General features: G+C 50.2%; 1 protein-coding gene across 3 annotated transcripts in view; it reads left to right on the forward strand.

Moving 5' to 3' along the window:
* ARHGEF6 (Rac/Cdc42 guanine nucleotide exchange factor 6) overlaps positions 1-21500 on the forward strand; it is a 40674-nt gene that overhangs the window by 14471 nt on the left and 4703 nt on the right. For 2 of the 3 annotated variants that reach the window (XM_056360051.1, XM_056360053.1), the window contains 16 exons: positions 46-173; positions 593-794; positions 3411-3481; positions 4895-4989; positions 6521-6616; positions 7484-7606; positions 8899-9037; positions 10895-10954; positions 13096-13242; positions 14093-14179; positions 15144-15222; positions 15974-16107; positions 16404-16529; positions 19470-19490; positions 20305-20398; positions 21347-21436. In XM_056360051.1, coding sequence (XP_056216026.1) covers positions 46-173; positions 593-794; positions 3411-3481; positions 4895-4989; positions 6521-6616; positions 7484-7606; positions 8899-9037; positions 10895-10954; positions 13096-13242; positions 14093-14179; positions 15144-15222; positions 15974-16107; positions 16404-16529; positions 19470-19490; positions 20305-20398; positions 21347-21436 — 1692 coding nt within the window. The remainder of the gene's footprint in view (positions 1-45; positions 174-592; positions 795-3410; positions 3482-4894; positions 4990-6520; positions 6617-7483; positions 7607-8898; positions 9038-10894; positions 10955-13095; positions 13243-14092; positions 14180-15143; positions 15223-15973; positions 16108-16403; positions 16530-19469; positions 19491-20304; positions 20399-21346; positions 21437-21500) is intronic. The other variant, XM_056360052.1, reaches the window with a different exon arrangement.

A 21500-nucleotide genomic window follows, 5' to 3' on the forward strand; every position in this document is an offset into this window, starting at 1 on the left:
GGTGGACAGACGGGTAAAACTCAGATGTTGTTTTTGCCTCACCAGATCAGCCGTCAAAAGGGCCATGTGCACATCTGTCGTCTCTTAGCTCTGTGGCTGGAGGTCCCCACACTGACTCCAACGGCACAGCTTCACAGTCAGCGCGGGTGTTAAGGAGGCAGTCCAAGCCTGTGGTATCCTTTAATTAACATCTCATCAGGGGGTTGGTGGCTGTGGGGGTAGAGGGGTATGAGTGGTACCCCTGGGTCGAGCATGCCAGGGGGGCTTTGTCCTCCCCCGATCTCCATCATGGCTTTGCTGCCTCGGCTGGAGACAGTCTTGCGGCTTCTGCAAACCGCGGTGCTCCTCTCTGTGACATGAGGAGAGCGATTCTTATCTGCCATCCGTTGGGCTGTGAAACGAAATTAATGCTTGGGAAGGGACCTTGTGGTCCTCTGGTGGGAGCGCTTGCACAAAAGCAAGACGTTACTGCTTGTTATAACAAGCAATACTGAAAAAACAGCTGTCACAACAAAGAACAACAATGGCTTGTCCTAGTGGTTTCTGCTTTTTTGGACTATTTAGTGATGTTTTCCCGTGTTTCTTTCCTTAGGAGATGACCGAGAATGGCAGTCATCAGCTGGTGGTAAAGGCCAGGTTCAATTTTAAGCAGACCAATGAGGATGAACTCTCCGTTAACAAAGGAGACATTATTTATGTCACCCGGGTTGAAGAAGGGGGCTGGTGGGAAGGGACCTTGAATGGAAAAACAGGCTGGTTCCCAAGCAACTACGTCAGAGAAATCAAATCCACCGGTAAGCAAATTGCTTTCAAGGGCTGATTGAATGACAGCGGTATAATGCAGCGTAGATCCTTGTGCCTTTGGGAAATTGCTGCTATTTAGTAAGGACCGTTTGTGTCCTTAAAGCAGCAGGACTAATGGAAGGATGAACAAGGCCAGAAGGGTAAAGCCTAGTCTTTCGCATGAGTTGTTTGAGAGCTGCTTCACCCTCTTCCCCAGCGCATCGTGCCTTTTGATGGCTCCCCCCAGCCACGCAGGAGCGGGGACGTTGCCGGAGGATGAGGCTGGAGATGGCTGTGTGGGTCCCCTTTGTCCTGGGGAGCTGCCAGGTCGTTCCAGTGTCTGGGCAAAGAATTAGCTTTTTGTTAGAGACCTCGGTCAGGCGCTGTATTTGTGTTTGATCCTGCCATTTCTGGTGGCAGTGGAACGGGTGCTCGTGGTCACAGTGAGGAAACCAACAAAAACTAGGTGGCCGCAGGGAATGGTTCCCTGGTTTTGCCTGTCGTGGTGGCTGATTTCACACAGTACGTTTTCCCCCAGATGCGTCTTCTGCTACGATAATGAGAAGGGAAGAGGGAGGGGACGGTCCATCTGATGACATCTGCCTTTATTGAGCTTTGTCTTGAGTGTCCTTCATGTTTTCTGCAGTGTGATTCTAACCAGATGTGGGGTGGTGATGACACGAGGCATGCCCCTGGCTGACTGCCCTGTAGTGTTACATATCCATTCAAGCAGCTCACCCCGTTGTGCTTCTGAGGCCGTTGTGTGACAGTAAACTTGGTTTTTTACAAAATCCAACTTAATTCCTTAATGCACCTTGAGGGCTTACCCTGCGCAGAGACCAGTTCTACGCTCAGTGCTGGTTTCATGGCTCAGGATCAGCCCTGGCCTCAGACATGTGGGACATCAGCAGCAGCCTGCAAAGTGGCTGCAATATGTACAACCCGTTAGACATCCTCGCTGCCATGCTTGCAAGTGAAAAAGCAAAGGAGGGAAGAATAAAATTAGTGAGCGCTCAGAATTAGGCCAGATTTTATTTAATTCTAAGTGAAAAAATCATTGTTAGGATATCTCATCTCCCACCGTTTCCCTCTGGGAAATGATGTCTGAGCTGGAGCAGGACATTGCAGCAGAGATTGAAGGCTTGTCTGGCACAACCCAGGAATCGCTAATTAAGTCAGTGAGTGGAGAAGAGAAATGTTTCAAAAAAAGGAGATCAGATTTCAGTCCTATGGGGAAAATCATATGGGAGCTGCATGAAATAACGGCACCTCATTGAAGCAAAGGGCAAGACTCCAATTGATCCTGACTGTAGGAGCCCGGCAGATTTTTTTTTACCTGCAGAGCTTTTTCCGCTGAAACCCTCTCACCAGCACCCATTTCACATGGGAGGAAGGTTTGCTCCCCTGGTCTCTGCTTGCTCGGGAGGCATGGCTGGATTGCAAATGATGGGGGCAGGCACCATCAGCTAACCCTCTCCTGCCCCAGGACCACTGCCGAGGGGCTGCACCCGGGGGGACGCCTCCCTGCAAGCCAGCGGAAGCTGCTTTCCTCACCTCCGAAGCGTGAGACGTGTCACTCTAAATGGAGTTACTTGTTTTTCAGCAGTGTCTGTACCTCCGGTGTGTCCTAAGCGTGCCCTTTGGTGGAAATAACTAGCTGCGTGGAGCAAGGCTCCTCCGAGTCTTTGAATGAGGCGCAGAGCTCCCAGCTGAAAGTGACAGGAAACTCTACAAGGGCAATAATTAGACAATACATTAAGCTGCGGTTTCCAGGGGCTAAATTTATCAATTCCAAGCTTCTGCCTTGCTATCGGTGTGAAAGTAATTGCCTTCTGTGAGTGATGGCAGGGAGCAAGGAGGCGGCTGTCCTGCGTGGTGCAAAGGCGTATCGGTACGAGGTGTGCAGCGTGGCCAGGGCTGGCGGCACAGCTCTCCGGTGCGGGCAGAGCTGGCAAAGCCATGCTGCTGGCAGGGAAGAGGCTTCTCTAGGGAAGGAAAAGTGGAGCAGGGACTTGTGTGTGTGTGTGTGTGTGTGTGTGTGTGTGTACACGTGCACATGCGTACCATGCTGGAGGCATCCACAGGGATTTAGCGAATGCAGAAGAAGATGAGAATTGACTTCCAGGTTTGTGGGAGCTTTGTGCTCAAATCTGCCTTCGTTCAGAGAAGGATTTTGTATCGCAAATGACTGCGGGGATCAGGGTTCAGTGTCTTGATTGGCGCTGGCTTCAAGTGCTTTGTGAATCACCTGGAACAAAATGCTGTATCCAGCATTTCTGATAGACACCCAGTTTTGAAACCCAAATTTTGTGGGCCGGGTGAAGCCACACTGTAGCTCCAAACAGTGCCAGACACTGGGCTACTGCCAGGGATTTCAGAGCAAACCTGTAAGTTAGTTGGCAGAGGCTGTGCAGTGCTTCTGGTGCGACTTGCTCGGCTGCCTTCGGTGCCATGCATGCCTTCGGTTTGCTCCTAGTTTTTCTGGAGCCGGCAAACAAACCCTGCCGTTGAAGTTTTGCATTCACAGGGGTGAAGTTTTGTTTGCTGGACATGATGCAGCAGTGACTTTTCCTGCTGGAGTAATGAGAGTTGTACACTGTAATTTATTGATGTATTTTTTTGTACAGATAAACCACTCTCTCCCAAAGCATTAAAAGGACTTGAAAGCACTCAGCTGACAAAGAATTATTACCCTGTGGTAAGTTTTAAAGTGCTGATCATACATTTTAATAAGTAGCATATTATTAATCTCCTGAACTGGCTCTTTCCCTCAGAAATCATTGAAGCAATTTATAACAACTGGGGATGTGACTCTGTATTTGAATGCAGCTGTTGCCATTTCCTTGGTTCAAGGTTGTCAAGACAGTAAACCGCAAATGGAAGTTGCTGCAAGATGTCAAAAGGAGAGAGAGACTCAAAGTAGGCAACTAGATAGTATAGCAGAGGTGGCAGCTCTGAGACCAGTGTTGGGGAATAAAGCGCAGTGTCTCTGGTCCAGTCCCTGCCGTTAACTGAGGGCCATCTTCTGTTGATAAAGATGGGGAGAGAATGTCATTGTGCGTGGCCAGCCAAATTAGGGCTCTGATCCATGATCCCTTTCTTAGGTTTGGCTGGAGATGTTACACCCTGAGCTGCCTGCCCTGTGTTCTCCCTTGGAGAAGGGGCAGGTGCTGCAGCTCACAGCCTGGCTTGTTAACTGGGCTTGGCTTTGGAGCAGGTCAGCCTGCCGGGCTGTGAACTGCGGCTGCAGAAGGGGTGAAGCATCACCCCCTCTACCACCTTGCTACAGGAGCAGCGAGGTCTGGCAGAGGGCGGCAGGTACCTTCCCGCTGTGTCCAGGCTAGAGCGAACCCTGCGGTGTGGGAGAGTTAAAATGCCTGCATGTGAACATCCCTGGCTCTCAGTGCTGGAGGTGAAACGTGCTCATCAGCATGTCTAAATATATTTCAAGCAAAGCAAAGCAGAAACAATATGTCCAGAGAGCTGGGAACCACCTCCACTGTCTCCAAAGCTCATCCACACTGAGAAACTGGAGTGCTAACTGGGAGTGTGCAGGCAGTGGGTTTGCCTACCCCGCTGCTGGAGACGAACTGGCTGCTGAGCAGGATTAGCAGGACCAAACCCAACACGGCACGTCCTTGAGTGCAAGTGAGCTGTGCCCTGGCTTGAGCTGCCGCAGGAGCCGTCCTTGGTCCGGCCACTGTTGCATTTAAATTGTTGCCTGCCTTCGTGCAAACGGTGCTCCCAGGACGCATGCACAGATCATTTGTTTGCATACCTTGGCAGCCAGTTGTGCATGCAGGGTTAGGCATGAGCCTCTCGGGGGTCAAATACTAAACTCAGGTCTGAACTGACATTGTCTTCATGCTTTGCCAGAGAAGAAGGAGCAGCCCTTAACACCTGCTTTCCAGGCCTCCCCCAGTTGCCAAAGTAAAAGCCCAAAATTGGACCCCCCAGGGCTTTCCTGAGCGTTTTGGGTTCTGCATTAATGAGTGTAATTTATGGATTTAAAATACACTTCCGTGCTTTTCCACACTTGGAAGCTGATGTCGTGTTCCTTTGACTAGTCACTAGTACAAAGATCTACTCAGTGCTCTGTCTCTCACCCTAGGTGTTGCAAAATATTCTGGAAACAGAACGAGATTATGCGAAGGAACTACAGTCACTTCTGGGAACTTACTTAAGACCCCTCCAGTCTTATGATAAGTAAGATATAAGGGCATCTGAGGTGGAGAGAACCCTGTAAAATCGACCATAGTTCATTACTTTCCTGCTTTTGAATGTTTAGGGACTGTTACTGCTCTTCTTGTAAAGCTTCTCTGTGAACCAGAAAAAAAGCCCACCTTGTACAGGTTTCTGCTCTTTCCTATTCCTCAGTGGTGGTGCAGGCATTGGGCTGTGTTAGAGACGGGCTTTTCCATCTGCTCCAGTGCTGGCTGTTCCAACCCATCTGCAAGCTCGTGCGTGGCTGTCCCAGCGTGCATGTGTCCTGGCGGTGTGCCTTGCATGGCTTCTCCCCTTGTGATTTGCCTTGTTGTGACTTCTCGGGCCCAAGCCGCATCTCCTAGTCATCTCTTCATTCCATGCGCGACGACACACGTTCTCGGCGGTTAGGTTGCCTCTCGCTAAATCCAAACTGCTGCTGAGCCAGGAGTGACTTCCCTGTCTGCGCAGCCATCAGCATTGAGTACCTCCGTGCTCGGGAAGAGCATGCTGCCATCCCGTATGCCGGGGGCAACAGGGGGGCTTTGTCAGGGCTTACTTGCAGAAACAAGCCGATGTGCTTTCCATCCGTGCTGGCCAGTGTGGTGCCGAGGCAGCACGTGCCATCCTGTCCTTACCCAGGCAGCGCGTTGGTGCCTATTGGCAGGCTCCTATTGATAGTTTCACCCGGCATAAAAGACCTGGTGCAGTTAACTTCACCTCCTGCTTATTGCTTCAGCTTTACCGTCATCTCTTCCAAATGGTGCCATCTTGGCGACCCTGCCCGTGCAGCTGCATTTGGGGCTGGGACCCCTCCAGCTGAGCGTGCTGCGGGAGGGCTGGGCAGCCCCGGGGCATCCCGGGCAGAGGGCAGATGTTTAGTCATCATGCAGTTCCACAAGATGGGAGAGTGATGTCTTAAGGCTTCTGTATTTAAATCTCTCCTCCCTTCCTCAAATCATCATGTGAGAGATATTCAGCTGTGAATATTTCTCGTGCTCTCAGCCTTGTAGACAGCAAATGGCTTAAATGAGGGTGGTATGAGAGTGACTCTGAGGATGGCTTGGAGGATGAGAGAAGCAGGCACATTAGCTTTGCCTAGGGAAAATCCAGCCTCGCTCAAGGAACAAAGAACCCCTACCCGAGGGGCTGCTCTAGAGGACCCTCCTTCCCTAGGGAGACCCACAGAATGAATCCCTGAAGACAAAGCTGTTTCTGTGTGCACACACCTCCCTCCCCACCCCTGGCTGAAATCCCATCTGTCTGTGTCTATTAGACAGCTAAACGTCTGAGAAGATTAGTGTGATTAAGTGATTAAAATCCAATTAAGATAATCCTTGACAGCAGACATCTTCTCCGGGAGGCTGTGGTCTGTAGCTCACAGATCATGGATTTTGTGTTTTCCCATGTCCGATGGTGTACCTGGGGAAAGAGAAATTCTTGGGCCTTTTTGGAAGGACTGCTTGCAAATACCATGGGGGTGCTCCTGAGAGCAACATCTCTTTGATGCTAATTGGTGATTTGACTCTCTTAGGCTCAGTGCTGTGGACATCGCGTCATTGTTGGGAAACATGGAAGAAATCTCTGCGTTCCAGCAAACACTGAACCAAGCCTTGGAAGAAGTTGCAAAGTAAGCTCATGCCATAGCAGTGAGGTTGTTAAACTGTTAGACTGCAGCTAAAAATAATAGAAAGACACGTTCATTGATGTTCCTCCTGGCTGCTGTCTTAGGCTTGTTAAATATAGAAGAGAATAACAGGTTTGAAGAAAGGCAGGTAGTGCTTTGGGAGGAGGGAGGGTAGAAGAAACTCTGACATTTCCACTGGTAAGTCACCTGCTGAATGAGAGCATCACTAGACCTGACATGAAAGTGTACCTAGACCAAAGATGCAGACACATGTGGTGTGGGAGATCTGGCAGCATGAAGATGGGGATTGTCAGGGAGCAAAGAGCAGATTATTAGAGGTGATGGTTTCCCACGGGGAGGCTGGCAGACGTGTTCGCCTTAGCCCAGCCTCTCCTTGGGAAGGGCTGAAAAGAGATGGGGAAAAGACTGAATATTGGAAGTATATTCAGGTGTGGCTTCTCTTTCTCTCTCCATCTGCTCTCATATTCATGGGCAGCCCAGACATTGGGACCACTGCTGCATTGCACCCAGTTCTTCCCAGCACATCCTCATCAGCTGCGGTGGGCTGCCGCATCCCAGCTGCAGCTCTGCTGGTGGGACAGGACAGGCTGGGTCACACCTTATCCCAGGCTGATAACGGGTTGTGATACTCACTGTCTGCACCACAGAAACCCAGACCCACCTGAGAACCTCCGTATTCCTCCTCCCCAGGTGGCAGGTGTGGGTGTTTTGCTGGGTGCCGCAGTTATGCGGTGACCTGGGATTGTCCCCGTGCAGTGGGTAGTTCCTGGGCAGACACCTGAGAGTGCTGTAGCTGCCGGGTGCCGATCAAGAGGCTTACCTTCGTGGCTGGTGTGTTGGTGTCCACAGGCTCCCCGAGAACCAGCAGCGTGTGGGAGGCTGTTTCATGAACCTGATGCCCCAGTTCCGCTCGCTGTACCTGACGTACTGTGCTAACCACCCGTCGGCAGTCAACGTCCTCACGCAACACAGGTGAGTGATGGAGGAGGAGATTCAGACTGAAATCCCTCCTTTAAAAAGTCACTTTTATTACTGCTTGTCCTGGTATGGCTTTTGACCTGTATTTTGACAATAGGGCAAGGGCATAACATGGGATCCTGCTGCTGGGAAAACCGCTGGGGCTTTGGGCTCTTCAGCGTAGCCTCTAAGCTCCAGCCTGGGGACAACTCCTGCTGCTTGTGTTCAGAGCTGGTCCCACAGGTTCCCTCTGCACATGCAGGACTCTTGCCTTGGGTAAAACAGAGGCAACCTCAGCCCTTGCAGTAGTATCTTCTATGACTTACTCGCTGAAGGACCCGGATGATATGTGACCCGTTGCTGCAGTGCTCACACATCTGCAGGTGGGGCTACGTTCCCCTGTGGCACTACGGTGTGGGGCACATCATTGCAAAAGGGGGGTGCTCATCAAGTCACCCGGAGTTACCCAGTTGATTAACTGAGCTGCTGTTCAACCAAGTGGTTGATTTGCAGAGTTGTTGGTAGATCGCCATAATAACATCTTTCTTCAGCATGTCCCACTTGAGCAGACACTTGGATCTGAGCATGCCAAACCAAAAGGCTACAGCTGTGTCATCCCTAATACAGTTTATCTGTCCCCGCTGCAGTGATGGGGAAAGCCAGGACCCCAGCCATACTGTTTAAGTCTTCCCGTTCTGTAATGGGAACTCACAATATGTTTACTTACCTGCTGAAATCCAGCTTTAATTCAGCCTGACGAAAAGTCTGGCTCCGGTAAATGACTCATTCATGTGGTTCCTCAGTCTGACCTCTTTTCTTAAATCAATCAAAGATTCAGCTTTGGCAAATGTGCTGACACACGCAAGCCATGTTTTCCAGAGTTGATGTATGCGCTAACACCTGCGTCATGGCTCCCAGCAGGGTCCCAGCGCATTGCTGCAGCATCCTCCAGCACAGCACCAGCCTCTGCAGCCCATGCTGTCCACCAGATGCCTGGCACTGTGCCACCTCGCTGTGCCAGGGGACCAGCTGCCAGCACCGATGTACCCCGGAGGCTGCGCACACCAACACCCGGGCATCCTCCCCGGCATCCCTGGGGAGCAGGGTCTTGCTTGGCTGGGAGCTCACAGGTCCCTGCCTGCCCTGCTGGGTTTGCAGCAGGGGGACGCTCAGAGGGGAGGCTGGACTGTCTTTAGAAAGACACAGCTCGGAGCAAAGCCCTGGCCATCAGGAAAACATGGGGAGGCAGCAAAACACAGCCCTCAGCGGTGGCGAGCCCTCCTCGTTGTTGTTGTCTCTATTTTTAGTGATGAGCTGGAGAAGTTCATGGAGAGCCAGGGTGCGGCCAACCCAGGCATTCTCATCTTAACCACGAGCCTCAGCAAACCCTTCCTGAGGCTGGATAAATATGTGACACTGCTGCAGGAGTTGGAGCGGCACATGGAGGTAGGTGGGCTTCAGGGCTGCTGGGCAGGCTGTGCCCCTTGATGCTGCAAGAGCTGCCCCCAGAGCCGCAAGAGGCATCTCTGCCTGTCGGTATTTGAGCACCACATTGCTAAAAGTACTTGCCACCCCTCCAAGGAGTGTGGGAAAGCAGTGGAGAGGTCTGGGGGGCGTTGTGGGAAGGCATTGCCAGCTCTTCACCCTGCTCCTTCAAAGATGGGCCATTTCCAGCACAAGTAAAACCAGCGTTCAAGGTCAGGCTACAACTAGTATTTATTTGCACAGCGGGAAATAAATAAATAAGTGCTTTTATTACCATTTTTTGAGATTCCTATGCCTGGCCACTGGTTCCTGCAGCTTGCAGGCACATCCCCAGCCCTTGCCTGAGGCTGGTGCTCCTGGGTGGAAGCAGAGCCGTGCAGGCAGGCAGAGACCTGGCAGCCAGCGCAGACACGGGGGTGGAGGAGCCAGTGCCTGGGAGCAGGGAGAGCAGCTAACAGAGATTTCCTCAGCAAGTGTCACATCTGCTGTAGGACATTTCCCCCCGCACAGGGACTGTAGAGCTCTGCTACTCGCCTGCCAGTGTACTCCAGCCACGGGGATGCAAACCTCAGGGGTTGTACCAGGAGGGGAAGAAAACAGAAGTAACAGTCTGTTTTTAAGTGGGTTTGCTTTTTCCCCCTTTCAGTATTAATTACCAGTTAATGACTCGGCACACTTAGGCATGATCATTCAAATCCACATCCCAGCCAGAGGATTAAAACCTCTGTGTTTGAGCCAGGGGTTTTTCTTCATAGGGCAGGGCATAAGAGCCTGCACTGTAGGCACACTACAGACCTGACCTGTCCCGCTGTCACCTGGCTTTGCTGAGCTGCAGGGACAGCTGAGCTTGGCTGCAGCCACTGTGCCCATACAGACAGCATGCTCCTTGCAGGATGCTCTCTAGGGGGTCAGCAGTGGATTTGGGGGGGGACACACATCACCTATTTTTCTTAGTTTCTAAGCTGAGAGTGGGGGTTTTGTGCATGAATCAGCAGGGTTGAAGTTTAAGCTGTGGTGCCATGGGAAGAGCGTGGATGTGTGCAATGTGGATGTGTGCAATGTGGATGTATGCCACAGCGTTCCCTGCACTGTGTGCAGCTGGAGATGGGGCAGGTATGTTCAGGGCAGCTCTTGTCCCGGATTCAGAGGTGAACAATCCCAGGCAGCCTCTGACAGCCACGGGGACAGCTCCGTCACAACCTAGACACCTTAGGATTTGCTTGGCAAGAGGACTGGAAGATGAAGACCTTTTGATGTAGGGCCCTCGATCCAGGAGGAGGTGCCAGGAGAGTACTAGCATGCAGCTGCAGTCATAGATACGGGGCAGCATCCTGCATTTCCCTCCCTGGCCCAAGAGCTTTCTGCTCAGACTTAAACCCAGAGGTGAAGATCCCTTTGATGCTCATGGAAATGGCACGCTTGATGGGGCAATGGCTGGAATACCTTGCATGCCAGTGGACGATTCCTTCCTGAAGGTGAAACCAGAAAGCCACCCTGCAACTCTGCCTGTTTTGATTGATTTTCTTTGCAAGCTGAGTTTGTTCTAAGTAAAACCGTACCTGCTCTTGCTCTGGCCACTTTGCACTGATTACACTGGTGTTGATGAATTGCGTAGCTGCCTTAAACCGTGTCACATTGAACTGGGTGGCGGGGAAGGTACCTGGGAGACTTTGTCCCCCTCCTGCAGCCCATGCTGCCTGCACCCTCAGCCCTGCATCCCCCAGCACCCTGCCAGCTCTGGGTGCGCTGGGGTGGTGGGTGCTGCACAGGGTGGCTGCTGCTGGTGGTGGCTGATGGATTTTTCTCTCCCTTCACTAGGAGGCGCATGCAGATCACGAAGAGGTTTTGAAAGCCATCACATCCTTCAAGTCCCTTGTGGTAGGTGGCAATTCTTAAAATAGAGCACTCCATTTCAGGGCTGCATTTCATGAAGAATGAGTCAAGCCTGACATTTGTCTTCTCATTAGAAAAAAAGGTCTTTTGGAATGGAAAAGATGGGTGACAAAGAATCTTAATTTCGAGTTTCAAGCCTAGAGCTGCCCTTCTGGGGCAATTGCACGCTGGCTGCGTGGTCCCAGCAGCAGAGACGGAGGATCTCCAACTTTCTCCTCAGCTGCAGAAAGCCACACGTGGGTAGTGGTGGTGGGGGGGTCCCTTTCATCTCCTTTGGCTTCCATACCCTAAGCATTTGCCACCTGAAACTGGACCGCCCCTTGCTCATTGAGACGAGCTGTGAAAGGTTAGCAGGGCTGTCCGACTCAGCTGCTGATGCCAGCAGTGAGCTACTACGCTCCCAGCCCGTCGAGGGGCTCTTGGTTTTGCTGAGATTTGCTCCATGGGCACTGGGAGGCATTGGCCATATTGCAGGTATTGCGAAGGTATCAGCGAAGGGATGAGTCAGAGATAACAAACCTATTTCTGTGAGCTGCGTTTCCTACACCCCTCAAAGCCCTACTGCACCAAGATGAAAAAGAGGGGGAAAAGCCATCCATGTGCACAAAGCTTTTACCTGTCAAAGCTTTTTTCGGTTATTAAAAACGCCATAGTGTGTCTCACTTTGTAGCCACTGAATACCTTTCACTACAACCACTCCAGATGTGGTCCAACTTCCTTCCTCAGCGCAGCAGATGCAAGTTTTCAGTGCTTAGCAGCGCAGATAAAAGATGGGGAGGACAAAGTTCATAGAAAACAGGAAAGGGCGATGATGTTACATTTACTTAGAAACTCATCTCCCTTTCCATTTATTCTAGTAGATAATAGGGGAATAATTCAGTTAAATTACAAGGTGTCATTAATCTTTAGGAATGCTCGTAAGTGATGGGATGGTTTTACTTGAAATGTGTACTTGGGTGTTGAGTAATTGAATGTAATTATGATACAACTAAAGAGGTTCAGTGCGGATTTGAGGTTAGACAGGCAGAGATGCCTCTTGCCGTGGACACATGGTCCCGTGGCAGGACCAGGGAGGCTCCTGAGGGAAGGCAGGGAGGAACCACGGAGCCACCATGATTAGCAGTGGTGCCTCTGCACAGACTGTGGTGGAATGCTGTGGATTTTATATGGATTTCCATCACGGGAACACTGGGTTTGGACGCTTGGGGAGCTGTCAAAAAGCACACAGCAGTTGCAAAAGGAGAGGAAGCCCCCACAGTTTGGTTCAAATTTGTGTGTTTTCATACTATACCCAGTGCAGCTTCTCTGCGGATCTGGATAGTCAAAGAGTGTATGAAACTGAGCTGGAAAGAAGGAAAATCTCTGTCAGAAGCAGGGGGGTGGAAAAAAACAAGCAGCTGGTGAAAAACGAGCCTGGTTTTGGCTTTGCAGCAGTTTTCCTCGTTGGTAGAGGTATTGGTTAGAGCAAGTTCTGCTTGAATTTGCAGGACTGTCCTTGTTCAGTCAGCATTGCCCTCTGCTTGCTGAAAGCTGCTGAAGGACTGGCCGCTCTGTGGAACTCTACCAGTCCCCAGCTGCTGAGCATCGGTGCAATCTTTTCATTTACAGCACCTTCAAAGCTTCTTTTTGTGCTACTCCGCTGCCCCGCAGAAATATTGCACCAAGTCCTGCTTTTGGGTTTACAAATTTTGGCTGGAAAATATCCACCCATCTGATTCATGGGGACTTTGCATTGCTGCAAATAGAACTCTGCTGTTTGGGCAAAATGGGCAGAATCTCTCTAATCGGCAGCAAAATTAGAGGTGTTTAACTCTGCGGTTGTCTCGATTTGGAAAATGCGACCCTGTACTCTCAGAGGTAGGACTGGTTTGGAAAGAAAAGTTTGTTCAGTGCAGTTTGCAATTTCTTTGATGTTTTGATGTATCAATTCATTCATAAATTGCTAGGGTGTGATTCTTTTTAACAAATTTTGTGTACCAGAGCCAAAGAGGCTCTCCTGCTCTCTTGATGTGACCAGCCCTGAGCCCACGTGGCTGTGGGAGCGCTGGTGGTGAAACAGTCTTTGCTGGGGTGGTTTGGGTTTGCGCCTGCCCTTGGCTAACAAAGTGCCCTGCTGTGATTCCCAGTCGCAATGCCAGGAGCTGAGGAAGAGGAAACAACTCGAACTGCAGATCCTTTCTGAATCCATCCAGCGCTGGGAAGGAGAGGACATAAAAACGATGGGAAACATCATCTACATGTCCCAGGTTATGGTGCAGTGTGGGGGAAGTGAGGTGAGTGCGATGTCCAAATACCCCCTTGCTCACCAGATCAGCGATGCGAGGTGGCAGCTACCCTCACTCCAAGCCAGCAAAGTGCTGACAAATAATGCTGATAAATAATTTTACCTGGAGAAGAGCTGTGCCATGGGGCTGTGTACATCTTTGGAGTCAGGCACCCTGGCAGCATAGCTTCAGGCCTTTGGTGACACACTTTGCAAGCAAAAGAAGTATCTCAATGTCGTATAGTACGTTAATTTCCCTCTTTCCCCCCTGTGACTTACTCTGAGAAATGAGAGTGACTTGAAAGTGTGCATTAGCATAACCATTTTGCCACGTCCTGTGCGGTGGCTGCCTTGACGTCCCACTCCAGAGCTGACTGCACTTTGGAAATAACTGGAGGGATTCCTTTGCTACTGGTCCTAAAGCATCACACCAGTGCTTGCCGCAGACCTTCACCAGTGGTGTTAAAGCCGTGCATACTGCATGTTTGGTGTGGGGAAAGTGCCTGTTATCACTGAATTGTGTGTTTGCTGTAGGAACTTTTCCCTGGGAAGGGAAGGACCTGTAAAACAAAGCCCTGTAGAGTCTAGTCCCACAGTCTTGTTTGAGATGCTGGAGGACATAAGGTCTTGGTCTTCTGAGACACTCTGAAGTGATGGGAAGAGGATTAGCAGGATGCAGACAGAAACGTATGCAGGAAAAACAAGTACAGAAATGAGATCCTGTAAGGAAAAAAAGCCCAAAGAATTGATTTGGGAGTGATCTCTCACAGGCTGTGATTCCAGCTGCAACAGGTTCAGTTTGCTGGAGGAAGGTTCTTGTGCTGCATTGCAAACTAACCTAACCTAAATTCTCCCCGCAGGAGAAAGAAGAGCGATATTTCTTGTTGTTCTCAAACGTTTTGCTGATGCTGTCTGCAAGCCCACGGATGAGTGGGTTCATCTATCAGGTAGGCATGCTTAATTTGAAATTGCAAGGCGTTAGGTGTGAAAAAGGAAATCAGATATCTCTTATCAATTTAAAATCCTTTTCTTCCTTAAACCCCTCTGTTGTGATGCAAACACCCCAGGCTGGGAACCAGGGCTTTGTTTTACCATGCATGCCAGGACACTTAGTGCCTTTGTCCTGCCAACTTGTTAAATAGCATTTGGTAAATGTGAATGCTGTGAAATCAAAAAAAAAACCAAAACCCCACCATCCCAGCATGTTGCCTACATGCTGTTTTCTAGAATGTTCTGTGTGTATGTAAGGTGTCCTGACCCAGCTGTAGGGTTTTGCCCCACACGACCAGCCAGCCGGCTCTGTGTTGTGTGAAAATTTTTCACTACTATAAAGCCAACTGTAAAAAGCCCAAAATTTCCACTCCAAAACTCGGCATTTCTTGTGTTTTACCATTTCAATGGCTGCGATCAGGCTGTTGGGAGCTTGGCTTTTCTCCAGTTGCCTGAAACCATCAATACCCACCAGGAAAGTGATGGTCTTTCATACATGAGAGAGATGGGAAAGATTTGGGAAGGATTTGGCTGGGTTTTTTGATTTCACCCACCAGCAGGAGTAAGGCGAGCAGGCAGTTCAGCATGCAAAGCAGAGGGACAGGGAAGGCTTTCAGAAAAACCGGGGGAAGTTGATCCTGCTGACTTGGTTGTAAAAAGGGTTTGCACCTAGTGAAGGGAAGGGGTGGCAGGTGAGCCAGGGATGACTCAGTTGTCACGGGAGCCTCTTCTCCGGGGTTTGACCTAATTGTACAGGGAAATCTAGATCCATAAATTAAAGCAGGCTTTTCCTGCAGTCTGAAGCCTTCATAAATTAGTTTTTCATGGTGGTTCCCAAAGAGAAAGGAATTGGCAGAAACAAGCAGAACAAGATGCACTGAGAAGGAGATGCAGACACTGACTCCTCCTCAATTCTCCTAGGGAAGGCTGCCTTTGACAGGAATGACACTGACAAGGCTGGAAGATGCTGAAGGGAATGAACACGTGTTTGAAATTGCAGGTCAGTGGGACCCCTACCTGGGGCCTTCCTCCCAGTCCAAACAGCAGCTGCTGCTGGAGGTACTGGTCTTCCTTGTCCCTCTAACCATGGCATCACACGCTTTGCTCTTTTACCATGTGTTGTCTGAACTCCTGAACATCTCCCTCCTGGCTGAGGCACCATCCTCCCAGCGCCCTTGAGCTGTCTCTGACACTGGGCTGCTTTCAAAGACCAGAGTGTTTCATGTGGGACAAATCTTCTGCCCCAGCAGCGCTGCTCTGTGCTATACGTGCCCTGTCTGTGTCCAGCATCTATCCCATGCATCTGTGAGTGCCTTGTTTATTGACAGATTAATGGCTCTAGTCATCAGGTAGCTTTCGTAATGTTCTTCCCAATTTTCCCCTTCGATTTACCTCATTCCTTGTAGCTATACACAGTCATTTCATGCTCAGTGCCTTGGCTGCAATGCAGCTGTTCTTGCTGGTGGCATTTGGTGTCATGGTCCTGCTAATCATGGAAATGTTTTGTTTCCTTTTAACATTAAATAATTCCTCGCATGTTCATCTTGCCAGTTCCCTTGCCTTTCTGTGCAGCTCCCACACTGGGTGCCTGGAGCAGGATGGGCAGTGGCATCTTTGCCCTGGCCTTTTTGCAGCCTCTGGACTTTGCAAAGTGAAGAGCTGCTGGCTGCTGGGCTGAGTTGAACTTGCCTTGCGTTTCCTCCTCGGTCTCTACTGCTTGCTAAAGATGGTTAATTAATCCTCTGCCCCAGGGAACATGACGGAGCGGATCACCGTGTCCTGCAGCACCAGCCAGGACTTGCACGAATGGCTGGACCACTTGCAAAGGCTGACCAAAGGGACGTGCAACACCGTATCCAAAACACAGTCCTGGAGCGCTCATTCGGTAAGCGTCTCACCTCCCCAGCCCCTCTGCTGCGCTGGGTTCCTCAGTGCTGGCTGATCTCTCTGTTTCGGCAACGCACCTTGATATTGAGGTGATGTGGACAGCCGTAAGGCACATCCCGCAGTTTTCTCTGCAACCGTGGCATGCTTGTACCATTTTACATGTATCCTGCCCTAGTTTTGTTGCAACCTAGATGTCTCAAAGGAGTTCACGGGGAGCTCTTGCCCATCCCCCTCTGCTTCTCTATGTTGTTTGGTGGCTAACAGTCTTCATTTGCTCCTCGTCTATGTTCTCAGACGTTTAGTTCAGCTGGACAGATCCGTGGGCCTCTGGAACCGCCCAAAATCCTCAAACCCTGGAGCTTGAGCTGCCTCCGTCCTGCTCCACCACTCAGACCGTCAGCAGCGCTGAGTTACAAAGAGGTAACCACCCCGCGTGCCTGCGGGGGACCCTCACCTCATGGCAATCCCTAGTGCTGCTGCCCGGGTGGCTTATCCCTTAGCGAGGGCACAAAAGCTTAGGTTAATGGGGTTGTGGAGAGAAATGACGCTGCCCAGTTCTTCCCCAGTCCTGCGATGGATGCTCGTCGCTGTGGCTGGCTTTGTGCTACAAGTGAAGTGTGAGCACGTGTGTTTGCAGGCTTGATGTTTGCTGTCGGCTGCTGCAGCCAGCGCCCTTGGCTGCTGAATGTCACTGGTCCCACAGCCTTGCAGGGTGTCCCACAGCCTTGCGTGTCCCATTGAGCCTTTTCCTTCGGTGGTGCCGTGGTGGAGCTGCCTCCATCTCTTCCTCCTGCCTTGGTTGGAGCTGTGGGTGGGAGCCGGGATGTGTTCCAGCTCCAGCTGTAGCAGCAGCTCAGCGTTGTCCAGGCTGATGCTGCAGGATTGAGCAGCAGTGCTGCACCAACAGGAGGATGAAAAAGGCCTGTTGGTATTTCTTATGTCTTCCACCCTGTGTTTTGGTGGCTGGAGAAGGGCTCCCTGCAGCAGCCGTGGGGCTCAACCCTCCTTCGCTGCCCACCTGAGTGTTTCACACACCTGTACCCTGCTGGGATGCAGCAGCCCAAGGGATTGCTTCCCCTGCAGAAACCCCAAGCCTGGGAGGTAGGAGGCTGCGTGGGGAAACCCCAAATATCGCCCAGCTCCAATTCTCACCCCCCGCTGCAACTGCAGTGCTCTCCATCCCTACCTCACGTTAAACTTTTGGGATTACTCACCAGTAACTCGGGTAACGTTCTCCTTACTGAATGAGCACTCTGGTTCTGAGTCAGCTGCATTTCTTGGTACAGCAGCCCTGGGAACATCACTGCCCAGGCTCCCAGCGGGGATGGGGATGGGGAAAGGGGGCTTGGACCCCCTCAGCCACCCCAGTACTCAGGGATGGAGAGACTGGCGGCAGGGGGGGGCTGTGGTTTCACTGCTCCAGGTAGAGATTTTTAGGTAGCCTCACGGCATTTTGTTACATTTATTTATTAATATTTGTAGAACAATGCGTTTCAGTTCAGAAATTAAACTGTTCAAAAAACAGCCAAGCAGGCAGACTGCAAATGACCCTTAATCTTTGCATGGTCCAAATCCCTAACGTAGACTAAACTGTTTCTTGCTTGCATGGTGAATTAAAATATAGGAAGAGACTTGAAGCAGAGGAGTTTTTCTGTGTGAAAAGGCAAGGCTGATACTTATTTCTAAGGTAGGCCAAAACCACGGATTGAGCAATATTATGAATACCACGGTGCCTTGCAGTTTCTCAGTTGTCTCCTGCCATGCACAGCAGGAGTTAAAGTCTCTGTGTCAAAACCAGGCAAGAGGTTTTTGCCACAGAGGCTGAGCAGGCAGGGAGCCCCAAGGGGTGTGATTCTGCTGCAGGCTGGATGGTAGCGTGCAAGGGGTCAAAGGACCAAAAATGTTGTTTGCACAGGAACAGGCTGAGCTGGCCACAGTGATGGAAACTCAAAGGCTAACAGGTCTACCAGAGCTGGAGCAGAGCTGGGCAGGCACAGCCTGGTAACCCACAAGGTCCAGCCTGAGCCTGGGGGGCAGCTCCTCTCTCAGGGGAGGGGCTCGTGGGCACCAGCCTGCAATGAAAAATGTGAAATAAGTTCAGTTGTTGGCCCATACAGCTCTGCATCTGCCTTGTCCCTCCTGCCGGGTGCTCAATCGCTAAGCAGAACTCCTATTTCACTTTATTGTTATTTTTTAAATTAAAGTAGGGCACAAAAAATTATGCTAACTGCTTGGTGCAAGTCATCTTCCTATAATGAAGATGTAACGAAGGAATACACATTTCAAAGGTTATTTGCAGGGAAGCGAGTGGGGGAGTTTGATTAAAAGATTAGAGATTTTCAGACATCCAGCGTTACTTTAATTGGCTTCTGATAGTGTAGGATGGGATGGCACAGTCTTGTGCATTTCCTCATACCTAGCTATGATCAGGAAACCCCAGAACCTGCTTGCGTACTGCACAGCACTCTTGTTATTTCCATTTAAATTGGGTCATTTTTCCTGTTCTGTTTCCAGTAATCATTTGAAATTACAGAGCAGGTGCTGTGGGTAAAGCGGTGTGTCCGGATTCAGGTTAGCAAAGTGAAAAAAGATTTACAGATGATTTCTTCTACATCTTTTTTTTTTTTTTTTCCCCTCTTTTTTTTGAGTGGCCTGCTTTGCATTAGTTGAAGGGTTTGTAACATCGGGATTCAGGACTTTGCTGGCCAGAGCTGCTGGAGAGCAGTGTGGCTCCCTGTACTGAGCATCCCAAGGATGGGACCCTCCATGGGGTGTGCAGGGAGCAACCTGTCCTTCAGCAGAGCAGAGAGATGCTGATGTCTGATGCTGCCAGGTCTCCAGTGAGGATGGCAGGTCCCCTCTGAGGAGGTCCCCTTTGAGAAGATGCAGTCCTGGGAGACTTGTCACCAGGATGGGCAGAGCACCCCATCATCCTGGCAGGGTTGGGCTGAAGACTGCAGGACTGGTGCTGAGCATGGGGCCAGACCCTGAGCTGATCCCACAGAGCCGGGCACGTGGGGTGGCTGCACCAGTGGGTCCCACATTTTTAAGCACCATTTTAGACAACCAACATCTGCAGAAACCTACTACTAACCGAGGAGGCATGTTTTCTGTTTTGATGTGTTTAGAGTGTATTAATGCCCACTTAACCATGCGTTTCACATGTAATTTTTTCAGTTTTGCATGACACGGTGCTCCTTTGCATGTTGGTAGTGCTCTAAAACCAGTACAGAGGGTGTGCCACATTAATCGCAAGACTAACATTCAAATGTGTTTTAGAATTGTGGATTTAATGGACTTGGTCAATAAAATCATCAATCTCTCACACTCATCTTCTCTTTCTTTGCATATTCATTGTAGAGGATGTCTTATATCTTAAAGGTAAGGGTAGATACATCTCTTTGGCTTATTGTGGCAAAGAATGCTTGTTCCTGTTCATGCTTCTCGTGCTTGCATGACCCTAATTTTGTCTGGCTGTATCAGTTAGTTATCGTGAGAGTCAGTAGTGACTGGCAAATACGTATAGAGATAACTCACAAGAAGGATTTAGTATTATGGTACTTAAACTCCTGGTGTGCCTCTTCTCCTGCTTGAAATCTGTATTGCATGTAACCTACTAATACACTAATTCTCTCCAAATTGGCAAGACTTGTAACTCGGTGAAGAAGATAAAAGCTTGTGTTTCTTACTTGTGGAGTCATAGCAGACACTAACTTTATGTGTGTGTGTTTGTTCTCTGTGTACATGGAGGGGGGATTTATACTCTCAAACAAATTGTGTGCACTTCGAAGCAATGTTATTTGCCAACTGTTTTATATTAGAAATCAAGTCAAGGAAATACGCAACTATATAGGGCTTTCCAACAGAGACCACAGAGCTGGTAAGCAGACAAAAAGTGCTGTGAATGTGTTTGAATTCTTTGGCTAAAGGATCTTAGCCGAGGGTTGAATTTGCTAGAGGAGCTTGTCCCAGCCCAGCCCCGCAGGCGCAACTCCCTCTGCTCTTCCAGGGAGCAGTTGGCCACAACTAGCGCATAGGAAGGGCAAAAAGCATCATTTTCCCCAACTTTGTCATTGTCTGCTTTGTAGTTCTCTAATGTGTTGTGTGCAACATGGATAGCTGCATTCAGCTGCGCTGCTCTGCTGTTTGGGCTGTCTTTGGTTCTGGTTAAACACAAGAGTCTGTTTCTCTATAGGATTCCAGCAAAAGTCCAAAAACAATGAAGAAGTTTCTTCCAAAAAGGAAAACTGAGAGAAAACCATCTGATGAAGAGTTTGTTATTCGGAAAAGTAAGTGTTGTATTTTTCTCTTCTTTCTGGAGGTTTCTGTGTACTCAGTGATCTCCATGGGACTTCAAGAACAACCTTTCTTATGGTGCAGGATGCAACCGTATGCTCACGTTGTGCGCAAGCCTACGTGCTGCTGAGCAAGGGTCCTCAGCTTCTGACGGATCCCCTCCCAGTTCTGACTGCCAGACGTGCTGCCACCCTCCTCATGATGGCTAGCACAAGGTCACGGGTTGTTGGTTGCCTTGTTCTGGGTGCAGAGCCAAGGAACTACTTCCAAGCAGTGAAGAGCTGCAGTAAAACTGCGCATCAACAGTCATCAGAATATGTCTGAGAGGCAGGATAAATCCTCACCTGCAACAGTTTGCGTGGGGGATCAGGGAACAAAAAAAGGCCCTGTCCCTGCAGGGGTGTTCACCTCCAAAGAGGGGTGTCCTGACAGCTCCCCGAAGTCCACTTGGGACACCCCTTGGGGGTTTTACATGAGAGGCCATGGTCACCCAGCGGTGAGCTCCTGCGGTATGCAGCTTGAAGGTCAGTTGTCTCCCTTGAGAAGACACCACTGAGCTAGGGCTGGAAATGAAGACTTCACGTTTCCAAATCCTGCTGTGATGCAGCTGTCCCAGACCCCTCCTAGCACAGCTGCTCTGCCTACACATCTCCCAGTGCTCCTGCACCCAGGCATCACCCCCTGGGTTTTTCTGAGATGAGCAGCTAGAAGTGATGTTAGATATGTTAGATGTATTAGCAGCTAGAAGTTTAGTCGTGATGCTCAATGCCTCGGGACGTTGCAAAGGCCAGAAAATGTAAATGACCTCAAAAGGGACTTCGGTAAAGCCCCGGTGTCGGTCAGGGAAACAGCTTTTAAGGCACTTCGGAACAAAGGCTGGGACAGGTGAAAGCCAGCACACTTTGCCTTTTGTGATAGCTGTTGATTGCAATGTTTTACAGGTACTGCTGCACTGGAAGAAGATGCTCAGATCCTGAAGGTGATTGAAGCGTACTGCACCGGGGCAGGTTTCCAGCAAGCTCTCAGCTCAGGTGGGCACACAACCAGATTATTTAGTTCTTACTCCGCCTGCAACACTGATAACCCCTCTGAGAA

Source organism: Falco biarmicus, chromosome 14 (assembly GCF_023638135.1).
Source record: "Falco biarmicus isolate bFalBia1 chromosome 14, bFalBia1.pri, whole genome shotgun sequence".
NCBI lineage: Eukaryota > Metazoa > Chordata > Aves > Falconiformes > Falconidae > Falco > Falco biarmicus.